A 21,998-nucleotide genomic window follows, 5' to 3' on the forward strand; every position below is an offset into this window, starting at 1 on the left:
AAAGGGGTATCCCCAAAAAGACAAGATTCATAAAAATACTCAGGATGACAAAATAACACATTCTCAAAAGTCACAAATATATTATTAACAAAAATACAGCATTTCACAGATATTTTTCCAACCTGTCTCTATCAGTCCTGGTGTATACAATTTCAATTGCCCCGGGATCGGACCGAAAATTTTCTAAGGGTCAGGAACTGCAGATTGTTCTCATTAATATCTTCTCCTGCCTGCGTGCTGCAGGGTGTCTCTGCATTCCAAGACAAATTCACACACAGACACTTCCTGCCGGCAAGCAGCAGTGTGAGACTAAATCTACAAGCTACAGATAAAAATAAAATCTTTATAGCAGGGGAAGGAATTTTAGCAGAGCTGACAGTGTTTGTTCAGATGTAGCAGAGCTTAAGTGTGTCATTGTACGTTATATCTGTCACATGGAACTTATCATCTCATCTCTCTTTTTCTATGTGTCAGATACTAGTAGAATATTCAGCTTAAGTGTAGATAAACCTGGACCTTTATAATCTAATCACTTTGTCAGTACACAGCATCTCATAGCAATAGAGGGATCATGAAGAGCCTGCTTAAAGAGTCCCCGTCCACACCCTGGAATTCTATACTGACCATCCCTGAGTGATAGGAACTAAAAAAAAAAGCAATAAAACTGAGTAAAATTGTAAAGTATTGGGTTAAAAATTATTTTTGTTGTGTAATCACCAGTAGGGGGATTGAAATTTTAGAATTTTTTTTTCATGGGAAAACCCCTTTAATACAGTTAAATTGAATAAAAAATGAAGAAGACACAAAATAAATTATACATTTAATAGTAACATTACCAGGACAATCTTCACAATACATGACAAACGGTCATAAAAAACTAAAGCACTCCTCGAAAAACGCTGGATGATCGTTACTGATCGGATGTGTTTCATTTGCAACGCATATGCAATAAGGCTGCGCAATGCATGCAGACCTTTGCGTTGCATTTCTAAACAAATGTAACTGCACCCTTAAAGAACATCTACCATCAGATTACCTGATGGTAGATGACTATTGTGTACCTCCCCGTCTCGTCCCTGTGTGCCCCAAGGTTCATTTCTTATATCTTTGCATGGCCTAATTTCTGTAAAAAATAAATGTATAAGATATGCTAATTAGCCTGATGGCGTTCTGCAGAGCACCATCAGGCTCCACCATAATTTAAGCATGCCCCGGGTCCGCACCAGCCACATTCTGAGATCCGGTGAGATTTGAAAAGAGAAAAATCACTGCCTCTCAAAACGCGTCTGCCATTATACTGCGGTGGAGCCTGATGGTGCTCTGCAGAGCACCAAAGGCTAATTTGCATATCTTACATTTTTTACGGAAATGTGGCCATGTAAAGATATAAGAAATAAACTTAGGACGGGGAGGTGAGGTAAGTGATAGTCACCTATCATCAGGTAAACTGATGGTAGATGTATATTAATTAGAAGTTCCTGAGGAACATATAACTCTACATGCCGCAATTACAGAAATATAGTTATAAAAGTTAGGCAAATTACCCTGGGGCGCTCAGGCTACTTCAGCAGAGCTTCACAGGGGTACTTAGTATTTTGATTTATGCAACCCCTCCCCCTTCCCCGTAGCAGCCCTGCCCCCCGACTATGCATAGAAAGGCCGCTAGGGCTATGCTGGGGAATGCATAAATTAAACTAGGCTCTCTGAGACGCTCGGGTGCCATAGCCTGAGCGCCCCTGGGTAAATTGCATACGTTTTATAACTATATTTCATATTAGAAAACATTGAACTCAGATAATAACATTTAATTCGGATACTTTTTTCTTTTCATGAAAGTATTGTATTGGTATAGAGCAGTGATGGCGAACCTTTTAGACACCGAGTGCCCAAACTACAACCAAAACCCACATATTTTTTGCAAAGTGCCAATGCGACAATTTAAGCAGAAACTTAAAATTAAATCCCTGTTCTTTCACATGTTTAAACTGTATAGGCACCTGAGGACACCAATACAGTAGAAAGAAGGAGAAGTTAGGATTATCATTGTTGCTTCCTTCTATGGTCCTGGGCGGCCTGGGACTGCAAGAGGCCTCGAGTCCTGTCTGGTGAACCCTGCCCTGGGTTGATGGCGCGGGTGCCCATATAGAGGTCTCTGAGTGCCACCTCTGGCACCTGTGCCATAGGTTCGCCACCACTGGTATAGAGTATCACAATAATTCTCCAGGTATCGTAACACACTCAAATTGGTGGTATCGATGCAGCCCTACCTTATTGAATAAACTAAAAATTTTACAAGTAACAAGAAATATCACAAGCTTAACTATGAACAGTTATTTTTGGAGTGTTTCATTGAGCAACTTATTGATTTGCTCCAATGTTTTGATCACACATTCTGTACTTGTACTTAAAGTACAGATTGACAAGAAAATTTTTAATATTAAAAAAGTGTTTCATAAATTTATCTGGTAATTGACAGAACATTAGCTTTATTTGATTAGAGAAAATCTATATTACGTCTTCTGAGAAAAAAAATATTACTTTTCTATTATACAGTAGAGCAATGAAAGTGCAAACATAACTAATGTGAAAACATAATTAATAGGAAAAACCCAAGGTTAATCCACTTCATCATTTTTGCCCACATTAATATAATCCAGACAAAGAGCTTTAAAGACCTTGTTGATTTTGGTGAAATAAAATAAAAGGATATATCTGCTCATAAATCTTTAGATTCAATTGAAGACGGCTTCAGAGAATCCAGGTCTTGAACATCAGATATGTAGTTCATATGATGGGTACACACTCTTTTTTCCTGAATGCCATGTACACAGTCTATTTGAGAGGTCTCTTCCACCCCTTGGAGAAAACTTTCTGTATTACAGCAGGAGCTCATCTTCCTTTTTTCTACATTTCTCATTTCTTCTTCCTGTTTTCTCCTTTTTCTTACATGATGAAGATGTGATTTGGATTTTGTGTGCGCTAAAGTTAAAAACAAGAAATACTTTTTAACTCCTTACAGTAAAAAGACTCTAAGGGGGAGATTTATCATTAGATAGGCTTCTTTGGAAATCATCCAGTTTCTGAGGCAAAACAGTCCTAGTTGCTCATGGAAAATCAGAGCTCAGCTTTAATTTTGTAAACAGCTGTGGGAAAATAAAAGCTGAGCTCTGATTGGTTGCCATGGATAACTAAAACAGTTCTAGTTATGCAGGGGGCTGGAGGGATTTTGCGACTTATTTAAAATGGCACAAGTCATGAATCTGGCTTTGCACGACGTTGTACTAGCAGTAGTTCTATGCCTATGCCAGTATAGTGAAGTGGTGGGAATAGCCTTGTGCAACTTTTGAGCAATGAAAAGTCTCAAAAACCCTCTATGCGACTTTTATAAGCCAAAAAAGCCCTGCAAAATAAATGATAAATATTCGCCTAAGAATGTATCGTTATTTATTTACAAACAAATAATTAGACTGAAGAGTGTCATCTGCCCACCTTCCCACTCTCGATCACCAATGATAATTCGATTGCAAATCTCACAAAGTCGACTGGCTCTCTTGCTTTCATTACTACCAGAAATAACCTCCACAGGCTTTATGTCAGGAAGCTGACCCTAGAGGTAAGAAAGAAGATGGTCAACACAAAGCGCATGATTTCCTAATCCTCGCATATCTTTAGTCTAGGCTAGGTTGATATTGCCTACTATCTAGTACTAATATCATTATGGATGCTATCCATAGACCACTCCTGTATTCATTCTTTCACCCCAATATAGGATCTGGCTTCAGTGATGGCTAGACTGCTCCCTCTTGTGGTGGTCCCACTGTGCATATCAACTGTCCCATTAGGCAAAGTATACCCCATGTATGTATCTGATCGAATTAAAAATCACAGTATGCCTTGTGATTTCAAGTGATCAGATACATACATGGGGCAGATTCTGCAAATGTTAATAGGTAAAGGACCTTAGATGACATAACCTGGGTCACATGACATTAAGTGCTGAATGCTGAGAAGAAGACATGAGGAGGAGCTGCTGGACTACAGCACCTATTGCAAGTGTTATTGGGGTCCTGATCCGTTCATCCCTACTCTCTACCAATAGGGCCCCAAATAAGGGTGGATTTAGCCATCAAGCCCCAGGTTTAAAGTTGGCCCAAAGGTTGTATTATTTCCCTTTGGATTTTTACAAAAAGAAAATTTGAGCTCTCACAGGTGAAGGTGGATTTTATTTTTATAAAAGTATAACAGAAGTATTGTTTAGCCCATTCGAGGTTGGTATTCACACAACCATTGCACTCTTATAAGGTGAACAAATAGTTACCTACTAAGATCACCTGCTGTTTTATCCTGTAAAGTTCAGATGGCACCATGTGCAGTATGTTAGATTAAAAATGGGGCAAGCATGAAGGTACAGTAGTGGTTACATAAGTTGTGACATAATCCACTGCACGCAAGTTACATCCTCTGGACACTTGTGTGTCCAAAGGAATGGGGGGGCTGAAATAATTGGCTCTCTCATGGATCAGGAGTTTGAGGAGACAGCGGCTTTCAGAGAAGTGCTAATAAGAACAGTGGCCAAGCCTGTATATTGGCTGTGATTGGCATTGCACCTCAGCCCTAATAACTTGAATAGGAGTAAACTTCAAACAAGGCATATGAAGAATGGATGTAATGTCTCCTGTCAATCTTCTAGATAGGTAAGGTGTTCATAAAAATGAAAAAAAAAAGGGAACATTCATAGAATAGAAAGTGAGAAACCCCATTTTATTTTATTTGTACAAACCTGTAGAATGCTTTTGACAATCTGTATAGCAGGTGACAGAACACATGTCTCCCATGCAGTGATATCAGTTACATTTAGTCCATACACAAGAGGTACATTTGGTCCAGGACCTACAATTGAGGTGATAGTGTAAACAATACTATGTAATTCATAAATTAGGCTCATTATATCACTGCCATTGACCTGACTCACTCTAGGATTAATTTTCAATCTGTTAACACTAAAAAGTCCTATTTACGATCTATAGGGGGTGTGACATCTTGACATGAAAACGGCTTAAAAGTGCACAGCATCATTTTTACTATGCTCACAGCTAGTATGCATAATTTCATATGATCAAATGAAAGCCTTTCCAAAATAGCAAAAGAAAAAGCATGTGCAGTAGGTAGTGTATTGTTATGAACACAGCAAGTATGAGGCCTACTTTCCATCTGCTCTTCCTTAAATATGAAACTTCGGAGGAGCACCTGCTGCAGGCTTTGCCATAATATGTGAAGAGCAGCTGCTGATATTGGCTAGAACCCAAGAGGGAAGGGTTAGGAGAAATAGGCCAGCGATAGGAAAATGCAGTAGCAGGTCAGCCGTGGAAATGTCCAAGAAATACCACAAGGGGAGGGCTAATACTTTACACAAAGTTATTTTGTGATGTATTGTTATGGTAATGGATGTTGGGGGTAGCCGTTTCCTGGTAGTTGGCCAACAGATACTATGCAAGCGATGCGAGGAGGTATACAAAAGAATTAAATTACTAATTACAGAAATAAAATTGAAGACGTTCCATGCAACATTGCAAAAGTAGAAACATTAAATAAGCCTACGTACGTTTCAAGAATCTGTTTTGTACCCACTTAATTTGTTTTTTGGCATATTTTTGCGTTCTCTGTTTCAGAGCTTCAATACCTGTAAAATAAATGTAATATACATAATTCTGTGTATTTTGGGCACATATCCGTAGCTTTTTTCCTATTGTCATGGAAAAACCAGCCCATTGCGTTTATCCGTTTATGTCAGAAAAAAATACATTAAACAATGTTATAATAGCACCAAATAGTAGGACAATAAAGACCGCACTCACCAGACATGCGGTCTCCAATGCCTTAGTATATGGCGAAGCAATTTTCTAGTCTTAAAACCAAGCACATGCATCCTCCTTGCTTAAAGGGATGGTTTCCCTGAAAAGACATTTTATTGTGTATGTTATAATATCCTCTCAACATGAGCCATAAACAATAAATGATTCCATTAACACACTGCAGTAAAAAATGGGCTGGTAATTTAGTGTCCAAAATGAACCTACTTTATCTGAGCCAGAGAAAAAAAAAAAACAATAATATGGTGCAGTCATTCAGTAATCCCGATGTTGTATGGAACTTGCACAATGAAAAGGGGGGTGTACTAAACTTCATTAAAGCAATACACAGGTGCGAGAACACAAGAGATGTGCCTTATCAGAGACATCAAGAAGGACCTGCAGTTAGTTTAGTGCCCCAAATAGGTTTGCTTAAATATAAATCCAAAGAGTCCTCAATATACTAAAATATCCTAAAGAACAGAAGATATTCAAAATAATACCCTTACAGGCGTAATTCCAGGTTTAATTGTAGTTTCATTATTCTTCAGGATAAGATATAACTGTATGATTAGTGCAGGTCCTCTACCCACTGATGGAGTTGCAGGTCAGACATGCCTGCAACAACTCAATTCAATCTCTATGGGAGTACCAGAAGAGCACAGCTCAGTCCTTTGCTATATCTGGCACCACCTTAAAGGACACATGCGATTGATTAAATGAGATAGGACTTTATTTCCCCAGACTAAACATGAATTTAAAAAAATGTAACAACTTAAGAATACAACACTATTCACCTTTCTGTAGAAGAATATCGGCCTTATCGGGTGTAATATCCTTTGTCACCAAGTATTCATGGAATTCCTTAAAGCCAATAGATTGAAAAATGCCATGCTGGTAATCCTGGCTATAAAAAGGAAATTTGGTGTGAGGCAATTTACCTAGATGATGTTGCCATAGCTAAACAAAAAGTAATGGTTACCTAGTCAAATGCTCTGAATCATTCCCATGCCCTATATCAGGCTAACTTTTCCTGATATAACACCTCTTATCAAAGTAACTCCCAAACTAAGTGCATCTTTGGGAACCAGACCTACCCTGTTTGAGCAATAATCTTCTCATTGTAGCGTTTATGAAAGTCTTGGAGCTCCTTAATCAATCCCATCTCCAGCATTTCATCCACCCTGGCACTTAGTCTGGAATTAAGAACTGAAAATCAAATATGATGTTCATATTTAATACAAGGTTATATCACATTATTATACAGTATATTTCATCATGCACTCTTACCTTCTTGGTCTGAGTGTAACCATAGAATGCAGTGGTGTGGATATCTCAAGGCCCCTCCTAGGGGCCCAGCACCATCTTCTTCTTGCTGGAGTCTTAGATGTTCTGTATGGGAGATACCCGACTCTTCATAAACCTGCAGGCTCCTGTATGAGAGAAAGAGTGCCCTCTGACCTATTGACAGTGTTTAGGACATGGGAAAACTCTTACCCCTAAAGTCACAAAGGCCCTACTTAGCATCACATGAAACAAGCAGCAGATATACCAGAGCCTCAGGGAAGGGAGAAGTACAAAACTACCTAGATTTCCTAAATGGGTTACAGCAAGTCAGATCTTGCTGAGAAGTATGTCACTAGACAGGCTTAGCAACTATTCACCTGCTGTTCATACAAAGAACAACATTATACAAGTCAAGCTGCCAAGTTAAGTGTTCTCCATTTACCCTCACAGGCTCTATTGTATACATTTATAAAATGACATTTATAGTGTATACTAAGTATGTTCCATCCATTTTTAATAGGTGATGCGTTTCATTTTTGAATGCTAATCCAGGGTATATGATAATCTGGAATTGGCCAACATCACTTAAATAGGGTTTCACATGATATAATGACCCATAGCAGTGACTGCAAATTCTGTGTATCAGCACCGTGGAAGCATATACTGGAATGATACCATAACTAATTCACAACCTTAGGCCACCTCTACAAAGGTGTATTCCACATGTATGTCCTGGACTGAACCAGACTACCCAAGTCATAGTAATCATTGCCTGCCTATTTCAGCATGGGACACTAGTCCCACTGGAAGGCAGAGACACTTACAATCACAAATTACTTTGATGCCAGGAGTCTGTGTGTATTTTAAATACACTCATGTGAAGTCTTTCCTTAGTAGAATTTGACAATGTGGCCACAAGTGGCATTTATATTACGCTTACAAATGCAATTCAAATGTGCAGGGATGGGGCTCAGACCGATCGCATATGCGTTTCTATTAAAATGCATGAAATTGGTATACCAGCACCCACCATCTTGCATTTAAACACTGCAGAACAGCACCCCCAGGCATTTCTACTGCATTTGTAAATGTAATACAAACGCCACATGTGACCACACTCTAAGACTCTAACACCAACCTTGCCACTTTACGTTTATCATGTGGGTGCAATTTTGCAGCCATCTCTGGGTCCACATTTTTCAGGCGTGCGTGAAGTTCAGAACAGTCTAATTTCTCCAATTCAGTTTTCCTGTCAGCTCCGACTTGATGTATGTGGGCAGCAGTCTTTTCCCCTGGTGGAGAGCCCTAAGGCAAAAAAAATTAAAAAAAACTTAGCTAACAAAAAAAAAAAAAAACACATAGGTGAAAAAAATGGGATACTGCATACATACTGTGTTGACCAGAACTTTCCATAGCAGGGACTCAATGTAGTAATTGGTTCCTCCGACCACAATTGGAATTTTATCTCTTGAAAATATATCTTCAATGTATAGAATTAAGGAGCACAAACAGTTTATAGATTGTAAGCTCTTGTGGGCAGGGCCCTTTTGTTTCACATGATTATGTTTAACTCTAATGTCTGTGAAGTGCTGAAGAATATGATGGCACTATATAAACATTTATTATCAGTTATTACAGTTGGAATGGTTACAAGTATTGCTTGCCACAATGAGAAAGGATATCAGAGCCAAGGCTTTATTTCTAAAGTCAACTACTGTAAAATTAGTGACAAGTGGATCCACACAGCTGATCATGTGATGTTTACAAAGTTCTTGTTCCTCAGCTGTCACTTTATTGGTGATGATGTCCAAACCCTTGTATACCTGAAAGAGACATGACAATACCGACCTTAGTATTTATTATTCCAAACACGAAATGTATGGGATTTACCAAATGGTACACACATCTGTCCACAAAAGATCATCAGTGATAATGAGGCAAGCAGTTAAACTTTGGACTTCTATATAATCTTTACTTTTCATTGCAGGACTTAGTAGTGTGATGGGCTAATACTTTTGGTTTTATCTCACCCATTTTAGCAAACAAATGTTATTGTTTTTATGATGAAAAGTTACACAAGTTTCCAATACACTTTCTGTATCTACTATCATTCTATGGGAAGCCTAATTGTTTACCTCCAGTTTACAGAAATGTGTCCCTAGTCATCATATGTCACAAAGGTACAAAGCTCATTATAGCACAGACAGTAATCATAGCTGTGTATTATATAATGACCCGTGCCGTGGACCTGTGTGACATTACATGACCATGGGTAGAAGCCTATACACTGGAAGTAAACAATGAAGCTTCCTATACACACCAGCAAATATATGGAAAACCATGAGGCATGGTGTAACTTTTCATCATACAAACAATATTTATTTGTTGATATGGGACAACCCCTTTAAGGTTTTTCATGGTTAAGCAGAGTGTGTGTGAGTGTATCTGAAAGCATGCACGAATGCAGGGAAAGCAAATTACATAGGTATACGCACATCCATCTTCCGGAAATGGGTTAGTGTAAAGGGAAAGGAGAGCACGTACAGTAGATATTGCTGGTGGAGAGAGGGAAATCACACACCCTTCAACTACAAAGAATCTCTTATGAGTTAAATTACTAGAAAGCAGTAAAGTAATGCATCTCTGTTGATGCATGAGACAGTATGGACAACAGCATCCTGGGAATTAGACATATGTTACTGGGATGGAAGTGTGCCTAAAACTAGGAGCAGGTCACAAACTGCACATCTGCAGGAAATAAAATAAAAGGAGAGATTTATATTATAGTTTATACGGTTGAAAAGAGACACTTGTCCATCAAGTTCAACCAAGGAAGGGAAGGGATTGGATGAGGAAGGGATTTAGGGGAAACAATTCTATATAACATAACCATCAATGTTATTAAGGTTTAAAAAGGCATTTAGACCCCTCTTGAAGTTCTCTGCTGTCCCTGCTGTGACCAGCGCCTGAGGCAGGCTATTCCACAGATTGACAGTTCTCATAGTAAATAAGCCCTGTCGTCCCCGGTGATTAAACCTTGATTTCTCCAAATGGAGACAGTGCCCCCTCGTCTTTTGATTTGATTTAATCTGAAACAACTTACCACCATATTTTTTGTATGGACCATTCATATATTTAAATAAATTAATCATGTCCCCTCGTAGTCGTCTCTTTTCCAGACTAAATAAATCTAGTTGTTTTAATCTTTCCTCATAACTGAGACCCTCCATACCCCTTATCATTTTTGTGGCTCTACGTTGAACCCTCTCCAGCTCCGGGGCATCCTTTTTATGAACCGGTGCCCAGAACTGGACAGCATATTCCAGGCGAGGCCGAACCAATGCCTTGTACAGTGGTAATATTACATCCCTATCACGAGAGTCCATACCACTTTTGATAAATCACAAGATCCTACTAGCTTTAGAGGCAGCTGCTTGACATTGCATGCTGTTACTCAATTTATGATCTACTAGTACCCCCAGGTCCTTCTCAACAAGGGACTCTCCCAGATTTACTCCCCCAAGTACATATTTTGCCTTTGGATTATTGGCCCCCATGTGCATAACCTTACATTTATCCACATTAAACCTCATTTGCCAAGTGGATGACCAAACATTCAGTTTGTCCAAGTCACCCTGCAGCCTGTGAACATCCTCCATAGACTGTATTACACTACACAGTTTGGTGTCATCTGCAAAAATAGACACAGTGCTATTAATTCCTACCTCTATATCATTAATAAATATATTAAATAGTGGTGGGCCAAGCACAGAACCCTGGGGTACACCACTCATAACTGGTGACCATTCCGAGTAGGAATCATTGACCACAACTCTCTGGATACGATCCTTTAGCCAGTTTGCAATCCAATTGCAAATTATTTCTGCCAAACCAATAGTCCTAATTTTACCCATCAGGCGTCTATGAGGGACAGTGTCAAATGCCTTTGCAAAGTCCAAGAACACAATATCCACAGCTGCTCCTCCATCCAGGCACCTGCTCACCTCCTCATAGAAGCAGATAAGGTTAGTTTGACAACTTCTATTCTTAGTAAACCCATGCTGGCTGTCACTTATTATACTATTTGATGTCACATACTCCAGTATATAGTCTTTTACTAACCCTTCCAGTATTTTCCCCACAATGGAAGTTAAGCTTACAGGCCTGTAATTGCCTGGCGAAGTTCTAGAGCCCTTTTTATATATTGGCACCACATTTGCCTTGCGCCAGTCACTTGGCACCACACCAGACATTACGGAATCCCTGAAGATGTTAGACAGCGGTACAGCAATAACAGAACTGAGTTCTTTAAGAACTCTGGGGTGTAACCCATCTTAGTAAATATTAGGAATATAAAAATAATATTAGTAAACATTTGTAAAAAATAGTAAATATCTAAATATTAGTGTCAATGTAAACTTAAGATTATATTTTCATGTAAAAGGTAATGTTGAGTTTAGTCATCATAGTGGACCTTTTATCACCTCTACCAACTTCAACTCACTTCAACACACTCAAAGTGTACAGTGTGATTGATACTACATGTAGTTTAAAGTCTTCCAGTAGCCAGAAATTGCACTATTTAGCCACCTCTTCCAATTTTGTGATTCACGTTACAGCTTATCTCATTATCAGAGTAAGCAGGAACTTCCTGAAGCACAGTGAATAAATATGGCTCTGGGGCGCAGGAACTAATTTCAGGAAGTGGATTATTTTTCATAAAGAAGAAGAGGGAACAGATGATCTGATTTTGTTCAGATATGGGTTTCCCCAGGGTGAATATTCACTATTAAAAAAAGGATGCAACTATTAAACAACCCGGACATTTCTAATTTCTCTCTATTCTTTACCTAGATTTTCATTATATTCATAAGACATTTGTGGTTACACTGGATACCAAAACTCTGAGTTGTGAAAGAATCACAAATGTACCTACATAATGCTAATGTCCACTGTGCAAACTATGCAACAACCAAATACTAAATAGGTTAAGATCACATGAAAGTATGTAAAATGTTCAATTTTCATATGTGTGGAAGTCTATGTCCATGGAAAACAATTACTTAAGTCTTTTAAAGTCTGGGGTGAGACTTATCAGTGCTTCTATGGCAATTTTCTGTAAATTCTTGAAAACTAACCCACCATCAAACTCAAAGTGCCAGCATATAATAAATCTCGGCCTATGTCCTTGGACTGTATTTTGCAAGGTTTATGGGATTCCAGCATTCATTTTATCCCCATTTGTTAAAGGGAACCTGCTACCAGACCCATTCACACATAAATGAGGGAGTATTTTAAGCAGTGAGAACATAGCAACATTGCCTGTCTTAACCCCTTACTGACAGGTGACATAATACTACATCACATGCCGGGTGCGGGTGCATGGAAAGGGCTCACGGGCTAAGTCCTCTCAATAGCCGGTAAGTCTTTGCTGCATATTGCAGCAAAGGCTTACCGGCAACACCCGCGATCAGTGCTGGCGGTTTTCCTGTGGGAACCCCCATCTTGCCGAGGATTGTCGCTCCCCGTGACGCCATCGGGGAGCGGCAATCCGTCGCCATGACAACCTCGGGTCTTCCGAAGACCCGAGGCTGCTTTGTTTTAACCCATGCATTACAATGTGTTATCAGCACATTGTAATGAATGAGGAGGAAAATCCCCATATACTGTAGTATGGCAGTATATGATAGGATCGTACAGACAACCTAGGGTTAAAGTACCCTAGGGAGTCTGAAAAATAGTAAAAATTAAAAAACAAAGGGTTTTAAAAAAAATTATAATTAAAAAAACCCATAAAAATTAAAATCACCCCCATTCCCTAGAACGGAAATAAATATAAATAAATAGGAAAAATCATAAACACATTAGGTATTGACGCGTCCGAAAATGCCCAATCAAAATATAATAACTGTTTTTCACTGCTTCTAACCCTGTAACCGAAAATAGCGCCCAAAGTTGAAAATGGCACTTTTTTGCCATTTTAAAAAATATTAAAAATTCTATAAAAAGTTATCAAAAGGTCGTACACTCCTAAAAATTATAACATTGAAAACGTCATCAAAAGTTGCAAAAAACACCTTCCAAAGCTCTGTATACAAAGTATAAAAAAGTTATTAGCTCCAGAAGATGGCAAAATACAAATTTGTTTTTGTACAGTAGGTTTTCATTTTTGTAAATGTATGAAAACATTATAAAACCTATACAAATTTGGTATTCCTGTAATCATAGTGACCCAAAGAATAAGATAGACTTGTCATTTGGGGAGTACATTGAAATCCGTAAAATCCAACCCCACAAGAATACGGCGCAAATGCGTTTTTCACCAATTTCACTGCATTTGGAATTTTTTTCCCGCTTCCCAGTACATGGCATGGAATATTAAATACCACCATTTTGAAGTGTAATTTGTTAAGCAGAAAATAAGCCATAACACAGCTCTGTACATGGAAAAATAAAAAAGTTATAGATTTTTGAAGGTGGGGAGTGGAAAATGAAAACGCAAAAACGGAAAAGGGCTGCGGCAGCACAGGGTTACAAGGAACCTGTCACCAAGAGACCAATTTTTAGCACACCCCTGGTCCACACAGAGCATAGTACATACACTGCCTATAAAAAATAGGTTATAAAGAAAAAAAGATATGTTATATTGTACCTTTCAATGCCATGTGCTTTGTGACTAGGCACCTGGGAGTGGCTGGAAAGGAGCAGTTTCCCCCACCCTTGAGAAAGTACTCCTCCATGTGTCATAAATAACACATGGAGGAGTGGGGGAGTACTAAAAAAAAAAAAATCGGTCTCCTTGTGACAGGCAATGTTCCTATGTTCTCACTGCTTAAAATACTCCCTCGTTTCTCTATAATTTTCAGTGTCAGATATGCCCTATGCATGATCCTCTACAGATTTGTTGACATGTCACATCATCCAAAGAGACCCTCCCAATCATTAGAATTAGAAGGGGGTGTCCAATTTCAGCAAATAATGAATATGGTTTGTGTAAGGAAAAGTTATACAATTTTCCAATATAGTTTTTGCATTAAGTCCTCGAAGTTTTCCAGACCTCCTCTTGCTGTCCTGCTATAGAAAGCTTCTACATTTACTTCCAGTGGATAGAAGCTTTGTAGAAGCTTTCTATAGCAGGACGGCAAGGGGAGGTCTAGAAACATGCGATAAATTGATACAAAAATTGTGTAACTTTTCTTTACACAAACCATATAAATTTTTTGCTGAACGTGGACAACCCCTTTAAGGTGCTGCTGCTTCATCTGCCTGAACCAGCATCTTTTCTGACTCTTATTTTAGATCTTCTTATTCAGATTTATAAGAATGTATGTATATTAAATCCAATTTGCCAAGCCCATTTTTAAAACACATGGCGTCAGACCAAGGATCACCGATGATTCACTTTCCAGAATTTCCTGATGGAAACCTTGGATACCATGTGTTTAATGGATGACATTGGATAGCTACAGGTATAATTTTCTTTTTTTCTAGATACCTCTGTATGGCTTCGTTTCCTGCACTAGTAGAACTGTGAATCAATTTATTAAAAGTTGCAACATGCAGTAAATTACACCGTTCTAGCCATGTGAAAGACCCTTATGTCAAAGTGACCCACTTTTAACTGCAGGAAAAAAAAATCCCATATGTTACTTTGGACAGAATATACTTCAGTCATGGGCAAAAAAAAAGTAACTCTGGGGTTTGGGAAATGAAAAGCATAAGTTTGTTTTTAATAGCCAACTTACAGGGCATCTACCACCAGGATGAAGGACTCTATGCAAATGAGCCTGAGGGGCTCTAGGCTCCATTAAAACCTATAAAGACTGGAGTCCCTCAGGCGTAAAAATTAGCACAGAACAGTACAGTCTCCAAGAAGAGCTTATAATATTATAACATCACGATTTAATATCCCTATAACTTAAGGCAAATTCTAGTATCAAATATCAATCAATCATTCTCTGAAGCCATATTTAGATGAAGATGACTGTATAAAAAGTCCAATTTGTAACTGCAACAGATAAATGAGAGGTGTCATGAATCTACAATGAATTTATTGATACAATTTTTGTACACTGCACCACAGAAGAAAAGAGGGAGCCAGAAATGAAATTGGCCCTGGTGGTCTGGAGTCCTGAAACGCTGTATACTGCTTCAGTGTCATAACTTGGGAGTGATACAACTACTGACGATACAGTGAAGCTCCTATGCCTTCCCTGGTCCTGTCACCTGCATAGAGTCCGCGCTGATCACTTCCCCTCCGAGCCTCTGCCCGAGCTGTAGAGCCAGTTTGGATTTACCGGTTCCTGTGGCCCCTAGAACAATTACGAGAGGCAAAGTGCGTTTCACACAGTGCGCCGCCATCTTCCCGTCGTCTCCGTGCACTGCCAGAGCAGGAAGAGGCAGACCCTGCCCCTAGCAACCAGCTCTCGTTCTTCCGCTACTGTGTGTCATGTCTAGGGCACATGAATTATTACACCATTCTCCTCAGAGGCTTCCCCTACTATGTCGCCGAGGCTTCCCCTTTTAGGCGTCACTATTTTCCTAACGAAGTACAGTGGCAGAACATAGGGTCCTTTGTTATCTGTTGTAATCCATCTACTGCCTTTGCGCTGGAATAGATACAGTTAACAGATTTTCATTGGTAGGCATTTAGGGGAATCTGTTTCCCCTAAACTTTTAACATGTCTTTATACAGCAGGGGTTTAGAGGTGTAACCGTATTTTGCTCACCTCTGCCCAAAGTCGCACTAAAAAAGAGGAGGAGAAGAGGTATTGTGGGGCTGGTGAGAGGAGGCCAATTTCACCTTATCTCCAGTGGTACTGGTACCCTCAGAGTCTTTACACTTTCATGTAAAAATGGCTGTCCATGTACCAAAGGAAAATCCTTTATTTATAATCTGTCACCCTGGCTTGTAACGTGCAGTGCCCATATATACAGGACTGGAATAATATTGCTGTGCCTATATATAAAAGAGAGGAGCCATAGTACTGTGCTGTGCCCATATATACAGGATAGGAGTAGTAGTACTGCGCTGTGCCCATATATTATGGATTGGAGTAATATTACTGTGCTGTGCCCATATATACAGGATTGGAGAAGTGGTACTGTGTTGTGCCCATATATACAGGAGAGGAGGCGTAGTACTGTGCAGCCTCCATATATACAGGATTGGAGTAGTAGTGCTGTGCTGTGCCCATATATACAGGAGAGGAGGCGTACTGTGCAGCCTCCATATATACAGGATTGGAGTAGTAGTACTGTGCTGTGCCCATATATACAGGAGAGGAGGCGTACTGTGCAGCGGCCATATATACAGGATTGGAGTAGTAGTACTGTGCTGTGCCCATATATACAGGAGAGGAGGCGTAGTACTGTGCAGCCTCCATATATACAGGATTGGAGTAGTAGTACTGTGCTGTGCCCATATATACAGGAGAGGAGGCATACTGTGCAGCCTCCATATATACAGGATGGGAGTGGTAGTACTGTGCTGTGCCCATATACAGTTAGGGCCAGAAATATTTGGACAGTGACATAATTTTCGCGAGTTGGGCTCTGCATGCCACCACATTGGATTTGAAATGAAACCTCTACAACAGAATTCAAGTGCAGATTGTAATGTTTAATTTGAAGGGTTGAACAAAAATATCTGATAGAAAATGTAGGAATTGTACACATTTCTTTACAAACACTCCACATTTTAGGAGCTCAAAAGTAATTGGACAAATAAACATAACCCAAACAAAATATTTTTATTTTCAATATTTTGTTGCGAATCCTCTGGAGGCAATCACTGCCTTAAGTCAGGAACCCATGGACATCACCAAACGCTGGGTTTCCTCCTTCTTAATGCTTTGCCAGGCCTTTACAGCCGCAGCCTTCAGGTCTTGCTTGTTTGTGGGTCTTTCTGTCTTAAGTCTGGATTTGAGCAAGTGAAATGCATGCTCAATTGGGTTAAGATCTGGTGATTGACTTGGCCATTGCAGAATGTTCCACTTTTTTGCACTCATGAACTCCTGGGTAGCTTTGGCTGTATGCTTGGGGTCATTGTCCATCTGTACTATGAAGCGCCGTCCGATCAACTTTGCAGCATTTGGCTGAATCTGGGCTGAAAGTATATCCCGGTACACTTCAAAATTCATCCGGCTACTCTTGTCTGCTGTTATGTCATCAATAAACACAAGTGACCCAGTGCCATTGAAAGCCATGCATGCCCATGCCATCACGTTGCCTCCACCATGTTTTACAGAGGATGTGGTGTGCCTTGGATCATGTGCCGTTCCCTTTCTTCTCCAAACTTTTTTCTTTCCATCATTCTGGTACAGGTTGATCTTTGTCTCATCTGTCCATAGAATACTTTTCCAGAACTGAGCTGGCTTCTTGAGGTGTTTTTCGGCAAATTTAACTCTGGCCTGTCTATTTTTGGAATTGATGAATGGTTTGCATCTAGATGTGAACCCTTTGTATTTACTTTCATGGAGTCTTCTCTTTACTGTTGACTTAGAGACAGATACACCTACTTCACTGACAGTGTTCTGGACTTCAGTTGATGTAGTGAACGGGCTCTTCTTCACCAAAGAAAGTATGCAGCGATCATCCACCACTGTTGTCATCCGTGGACGCCCAGGCCTTTTTGAGTTCCCAAGCTCACCAGTCAATTCCTTTTTTCTCAGAATGTACCCGACTGTTGATTTTGCTACTCCAAGCATGTCTTTTATCTCTCTGATGGATTTTTTCTTTTTTTCCAACCTCAGGATGTTCTGCTTCATCTCAATTGGGAGTTCCTTTGACCGCATGTTGTCTGGTCACAGCAACAGCTTCCAAATGCAAAACCACACACTTGGAATCAACCCCAGACCTTTTAACTACTTCATTGATTACAGGTTAACGAGGGAGACGCCTTCAGAGTTAATTGCAGCCCTTAGAGTCCATTGTCCAATTACCTTTGGTCCCTTGAAAAAGAGGAGGCTATGCATTACGGAGCTATGATTCCTAAACCCTTTCTCCGATTTGTGTGCACTTTCAGCCCATATTATATATATAATTGTATTTCTGAACATGTTTTTGTAAACAGCTAAAATAACAAAACTTGTGTCACTGTCCAAATATTTCTGGCCCTAACTGTATACAGTACAGAAGTAGTAGTACTGTACTGTGCCCATATATACAGGAGAGGAGCTGTAGTACGGTGCTGTGCCCATATATACAGGAGAGGAGCTGTAGTACGGTGCTGTGCCCATATATACAGGATTGGAGTAGTAGTACTTTGCTGTGCCCATATATACAAAAGAGGAGGCATAGTACTGTGCAGCGCCATACATACAGGATATGAGAAATACCTCCTAACTTTTGGGCTAAAGAAAGAGGGACAAAAAGTCCCTTCTTTTTTCTTAAACCACACCCCTTGCCCTACCCTCAAATATAGTATAATATCGTCCTTAACCCCTTAGTGACCAAGCTCATTTGCTCCTCGATGACCAGGGCCTATTTTTCAAAACCAGCATGTGTCAGTTTATCCGGTAATATTCTGGTTATAACTTCAGAATGCTTTAACTTACCCAATTGTTTTTGAGTTTGTTTTTCCGTTACATTTTGTTTGATATATTTAACATTTATTTATAAAAAAAGGTTGAATTTGGTAAACATTTTGAAAAAATTTGCTATTTTAAAACTTCAAATGTTCTGTTTTTTAAACTGATAGTTACTAACTAACATTTACTATATCTCAGCTTTGTGTTGTTGTAATTTTAGAAGCGTACTCTTGTTTTATTACGATACTAGAAAGATCACAAATCAAACAGCATTCTCTCAAATTTTCTAAAAATATTATAGAATCAATTTTTTTAGGGACCATTTCATTTATATAGGGGTTTTGGAAGTTCTGTTAATCAAACCCCCCCCACATTTCACCCCGTTCTATTAACTTCACCTCTCAAACAATTCAAAACAGCCGGTAGGAAGCTTGTTAACCCTTTATGTATTTTAGAGAAATTCAAACAAAATGAAGGTTTGATTTAGAATTCACTAATATTTATCATTAATACATTCATTTAGCTGCAAAATTTACCTACATTAACTGAATAAAAGTAGGAAATGCATCTAAAAGTATATTATGCACTTTTTTCCAAGTAAGAGGACACCCCATTTGTGGCTGTAACCCGCTGTCAGGGCACATGGCAGATGTGGAAGGGAAGGAGCCATTGAGCTTATTAAGTTTAGGGCAGAATAGTTTTCAGGTGCCATGACGTGTTTGTAGAGCCCCTGGGGCCATGTTCACACGTGGCATTTTGGTTACGTTTTGAAACACAATCCAAAGGCTCCACCTGCGATCACATGTTGAGGTAAGATTTCATTTAACCTCTTCCCGACGTGCGCCGTACTAGTACGGCACGCGCCGGGTCTCCTCGCGGGCCGAAACCCTCTCCATAGCCGGTAAACCTTTGCTGCATATTGCAGCAAAGGCTTACCGGTAACTTGTCGGTTGCTTTCACGTCGATCGCAGCTGGCAATGCTGCCGGCGGTTTCAAAAAGATGACGTCACAGCGGCGTTCCGTTGCCATCACAGCTTCGGGTCTCTTGAAGGCCCGAAGCTGTCTTGTTTTAACCCATTCATTACAATGGGCTATTAGCACATTGTAATGAATGAGGAGTAAAATCCCCATTTACTGCCATATTGCAGTATGGCAGCATATGGTAGGAGCGATCAGACAACCTAGGGTTAAAGTACCCTAGGGAGTCTGAAAAATAGTAAAAATAAAAAAAAGTAAAAAAAAAAATTATAATAAAAAAAACCTAATAATTCAAATCACCCCCCCTTTCCCTAGAACTGATATAAATATTAACAAACAGTAAAAATCATAAACACATTAGGTATCGCCGCGTGCGAAAATGCCCGATCTATCAATATATAATAACGGTTTTTCACTGCGTTTAGCCCCGTAACAGAAAATAGCGTCCAAATTTGAAAATGGCATTTTTTTTGCCATTTTGAAAAATATAAAAAAATTAATAAAAAGTGATTAAAAGGTCATACAGTCCTAAAATTATAGCAATGAAAACAACATCAAAACTCGCAAAAATTGACACCACCCACAGTTCCGTACACCAAAGTATGAAAAAGTTATTGGCGCCAGAAGATGTCAAAATCCCCCAAATAATTTTGTACAGGAGGTTTTAATTTTTTTAAATGTATGAAACCATTATAAAACCTATACAAATTTGGTATCCACGTAATCGTACCGACCCAAAGAATAAAGTCGACATGTTATTTGGTGCGCACAGTGAAAGCTGTAAAATCCAAGCCCACAAGAAAACGTCACAAATGTGTTTTTTCACCATTTTCACTGCATTTGGAATTTCTTTCCTGCTTCCCAGTACACGGCATTGGAATATTAAATACCGTCACTACAAAGTGCAATTTGTTACGCAAAAAATAAGCCATCACAGAGCTCTTTATGTGGAAAAAATAAAAAAGTTATAGATTTTTGAAGGTGGTGAGGGAAAAATGGAAGTGAAAAAACTAAAAAATGCTAAGTCGTTAAGGGGTTAATTTGCATTTGGCTAACGTGTTAGAAACAGAATGTTACCAAAATATTTTTTCACAAGTGGAACCTTTGGATTGCGTCTCCAAACATAACCAAAATGCCACGTATGAAGAGGCCTCAGGTACCACAAACCTTTATCCCAGAGAATTTGTAAACTTTTTGTCATAGGGTATAGGGGAAATTTTACCCCCTTGCCCCTGATGGCCTTTTCCATTTTACTTTCTGTTTTTCTCCGCCTAATTTCAAAAATCAATAAAATTCTAAATGCATTAATATTGACAAGAAACCACATTTGCGCAATTTTCTTGTGAGATCTATTTTTACATCTTTCTATATACATTACAAATGGCATCTCTAATATATTCTTTGGATTGGTACGATCACAGGGATACCAAATTGATATAGGTTTTAGTAAATGTTAATTAAAACATATGTACCAAAGAAAAATGATTACCTGTACCATATTCTGACTCCAGTAACTTTTCTTAGGTCTCATTTTTTTCCTGGACAAGCTGTTGTTTCATTGCTACCACTTTAGGGACTGTGAGGCCTTTAGATCACTTTTGATTATGCTTTTTATGTGTTGCGAAAAGGCAAAAAAGTGTTGATTCAGACATTTGAGCACATTTTTCCGTTATGGGGTTCACCACCAGTAATAACCGTTTTTAGATCTTTATAGATTGGAAATTTTAGGACGCGGTGATACCTAATATGTTGTGTTTTTCTACTTTTTTCCAATTTTTTTTTATTATTTATCGGTTTATATGTGTTAGGGGCTTTTGGGACATTTTTCTGAATTTTATTTTTCATTTTTATGAATTCTTTATTTTTTGTGGTTTTTTTTTACTCTTTTTATTTTTACAATGCTAGCATATGAACTTGTGATACGAACATATAATCACTAGGGCAGCACCGTGGCTGAGTGAGTAGCACATCTGCCTTGCAGCACTGGCTTCCTGGGTTTGAATCCCACCCAGGTCAACATCTGCAAAGAGTTTGTATGTTCTATCCGTGTTTGCGTGGGTTTCCTCCGGGTACTCTGGTTTCCTCCCACACTTCAAAACATACTGTTAGGTTGTTTAGATTGTGAGCCCCATGGGGACAGGGACCAATTTGACATGCCTGTGCAGCGCTGCGTAATCTGTGTGCGCTATATAAATAAAGAATTATTATTATTATCACTAGTTCATAATAATGCACTGCAATAACCATGTATTGCAGTGTATTAGAAATGTCAGCCTATGCACTTGCATAGGTTGACAGTCAGCTAATTGGTCTGGCCACTGGCAGATGCCTTTGGCAGACCCAAGAACCTTCG

The 21,998-nt window shown here is 39.1% G+C and overlaps 1 protein-coding gene across 1 annotated transcript; it reads right to left on the reverse strand.

The window, feature by feature from the left end:
• Window positions 1-808: 808 nt before the first annotated feature.
• TRIT1 (tRNA isopentenyltransferase 1) lies at window positions 809-15,636 on the reverse strand. Its single transcript, XM_072136495.1, has 11 exons — window positions 15,363-15,636; window positions 8,817-8,959; window positions 8,528-8,621; window positions 8,275-8,441; window positions 7,140-7,282; window positions 6,947-7,058; window positions 6,647-6,756; window positions 5,603-5,680; window positions 4,781-4,890; window positions 3,490-3,607; window positions 809-2,979 (listed from the first exon to the last, which is right to left on the reverse strand). The coding sequence occupies exons 1-11, from the start codon at window positions 15,495-15,497 to the stop codon at window positions 2,717-2,719; spliced, it is 1,473 nt and encodes a 490-aa protein (XP_071992596.1). The 5' UTR covers window positions 15,498-15,636; the 3' UTR covers window positions 809-2,716.
• Between the last annotated feature and the right edge of the window lie 6,362 nt (window positions 15,637-21,998).

This window comes from Engystomops pustulosus, chromosome 2, assembly GCF_040894005.1.
Source record: "Engystomops pustulosus chromosome 2, aEngPut4.maternal, whole genome shotgun sequence".
In the NCBI taxonomy this organism is placed as follows: domain Eukaryota; kingdom Metazoa; phylum Chordata; class Amphibia; order Anura; family Leptodactylidae; genus Engystomops; species Engystomops pustulosus.

Coding starts and splice junctions, on each gene's coding strand:
- TRIT1 (XM_072136495.1), bottom strand. CDS start 15,497: ATGGCGGCGCACTGTGTGAAACGCACTTTGCCTCTCGTAATTGTTCTA. Junction 7,283..8,274: donor GATAAACGTAAAGTGGCAAG/GTTGGTGTTAGA, acceptor TCTCTCATACAG/GAGCCTGCAGGTTTATGAAG. Junction 2,980..3,489: donor TGGTGATCGAGAGTGGGAAG/GTGGGCAGATGA, acceptor TTTTAACTTTAG/CGCACACAAAATCCAAATCA.